At 48.1% G+C, this 2,414-nt stretch overlaps 1 protein-coding gene across 3 annotated transcripts in view; it reads right to left on the reverse strand.

Annotated features, from left to right (window-relative positions):
• GLS (glutaminase) overlaps window positions 1–434 on the reverse strand; it is an 82,204-nt gene extending 81,770 nt beyond the window's left edge. For 2 of the 3 annotated variants that reach the window (XM_077780258.1, XM_077780259.1), the window contains exon 1: window positions 6–434. In XM_077780258.1, the coding sequence (XP_077636384.1) occupies window positions 6–202 (197 nt within the window). In that variant the 5' untranslated portion in view covers window positions 203–434. The remainder of the gene's footprint in view (window positions 1–5) is intronic. The other variant, XM_077780260.1, reaches the window with a different exon arrangement.
• Window positions 435–2,414: the final 1,980 nt, after the last annotated feature.

The following is a 2,414-nucleotide window of genomic DNA, read 5'->3' on the forward strand; positions in this document are numbered from 1 at the left end:
GGTGCCCCGCCGGCCGGCCGCCCCCGCCCCACCACGGGTAAAGCCGCGCGGCGGCCGCTGGGCCCGCGGCCCCCTGTCCCCCGCCTCGGGGACGCCGGCACAGTGTGACGAGGGGCTGTGCCCTCCTCAGAGCCGCGCAGGAAACGGCGGGAGGCCGCAGGAGCAGGTCTCGCAGCATCGCCGAGCTTCGCAGTCGCATCATGCCGCCGGGTCTGTCAGCAGCCCCTCGACTGGGGAGGATGCTCTGGGCGTGGGCAGCCGCTCTCCTTTGGGAACGCGGTCTCCCGTGGGACACCGAGAGGGAAGAAGTGGATAGGAGCAGCGACGTGGGTGTGGTTTAGGCTCCGGTACCGCAGCCTCCGCTCCTGCTCCAGAGGCTGCCCGCTGCCGCTTCACCTCACACCGCCGAGGACTCCGCACTGAGGCTGAAGCGCAGGGGAGGGCTAGAGACATTCCGCGCTCACCCTCTCGGGGGCGGGAGGACGCCGCGTCATACCCCCTTCTCCTGCTCCGATTGGCTCAGATTCTCGACCTCTCTCCTGATTGGTGACTGGAGCAGTCAAATTTCTCTCCACTCCGGGTGCGCGAAGAGTCGGGGGGGAGGGCGGGGGCGGGGAGAGGAACCAGACTGACGTGCGAGGCGTGGGAGCCAGGCGGGGCTCTAGCCTAGCCGCTTCCCTCTTCCCTCTGCCGACGCGAGGCTGCTCTACCTAGCTGGAAACTGGGCAGTCGGGGGGCTAGTCATTTACGAAGCGGTTTGGCTCATGGACTCCGGGGCCTCGAACTCTTGGGGAGACTGACGGGCTAGAGCTCCTGCAGCCGAGTGGCCAGGAGCCAGTCGGGTTGGCCCGAGTTGGCGTCTGGCCGAGCCGTCGGAGCTCGGCTGGTCCAAGCTTGCTGCTGGCCCGGGCTATCCGGTGAGGACGTGAGGAGACACCTCTGAGGGCCGCGGTCCAGGGAAGGCAGCCCCAGACGAGCCTCGTCTCTCTCCCAAATGTTACATTTACTTGAAACTTTCCATGGTTGGCCACTACCCAGATGTGAAGTGTTTTGGAAAAAATGAGCAAAATCCTTTCAGCTATGCGACTTAGCCATTTGGAGGGTTGGAGATCGGGGGAGAGCGAAGAGAGAGAAATTCCAGAATACGACTGCTTTCCTTTTTAAAAATATTTTTTTAATGGGCACTGGTATCTCAAAAATAGTTTTGAACAGCAAGGATTTCCTTAACTAGTCTGCTGGAAAGCAAAATTGTAGATACTTTTCTATTTTAAAAGTTGCTTCATTATTTTAAAATAGAAGCATCTGAATACTGGTTCTCTAAATCGTTTCAGACTAGTATCTATTCTTTATTTATCCTTTTCGACCTATGGGAAAAGAGCCAAGGATCTGATAAACTCTTGAGTTTTTCTGAGCCTAACTGCAACTACAGGACAAAAGGTTTTTAGACGATTTCTAGAAACAATGAGGTTTAAATGCATAGATCCACAAAAGTTAATGGGATCATTTTATTAACCCGGAAGCGTGTGTCAGGTGCATTAGCTGTTCACCAGATTTAGTAATCTAATGAACCTTAAAATAGTGCTCTAGATTATGAGGAAATCCGGCTGTACTCTACAGGCTATTGTGACCTTTGACATGTCAGAGTCTTGCTCATGTTTAAGTTTTTCTGTCTGCTCTTTAACTGGAAGAACTTGGAAAAGGCTATCATGTGTAAATCGCTTCAGTGCCTTAAAAAGAAAAAGTTCAGACAATTGCAAATTATTTAGAGGGCTTTTATTACTACTTAACATTACCTGTCACTAAAATTTGAAGAGTCAAAGCAATAATATACTGTATTCAGAAAAAGGAACATCAACTTTTGGAGGAAAGATGACGAATATCAGCTCTGCCTAACCTTTCCAGTCTGACTTGTCAATGACATAAACCTGAATATTGTGTGACCTCTCAGATATAACTGGTTATCAGTTTTGACTGTTTTCCTTTCTCTCAACTACTTCCAAGCTATTGAGAAATCCAGTTCTTATTTTCCTCCTAGATTTTCTCTTAGTTCTCTAATTTTCCTATGAAAATTCTTTCTAAATTTCTTTCTTTTTCAAAGGTTTAAACACTTTATAGCATCCTTAACAAATATGGAAAGCAAACCTAGTAATATGTTATTTTCTAGAGTTCCTACTTTCAGGCATGAGCTACTAAATAGTAAAAATGGACACGTTACTCCTAACATTTAGAAGGACTTAGAGTCTGATGCAACCTTTGTGAAAACCATGAAAAAGTTATAGACAGCAAATTAAAACTACTATAAATAGAGTTAAAATGTGACTCATTCATACTTTGATTCCTTTCTTCACATATAATATTTTTTAATCTTCAGTAAATTTTTTTTAATCAAATACAACTGAGCAACCATGAATTGG

The sequence above is a fragment of the Crocuta crocuta genome, unplaced genomic scaffold (assembly GCF_008692635.1).
Source record: "Crocuta crocuta isolate KB4526 unplaced genomic scaffold, BGI_CrCroc_1.0 scaffold38, whole genome shotgun sequence".
Taxonomy (NCBI): Eukaryota; Metazoa; Chordata; class Mammalia; order Carnivora; family Hyaenidae; genus Crocuta; species Crocuta crocuta.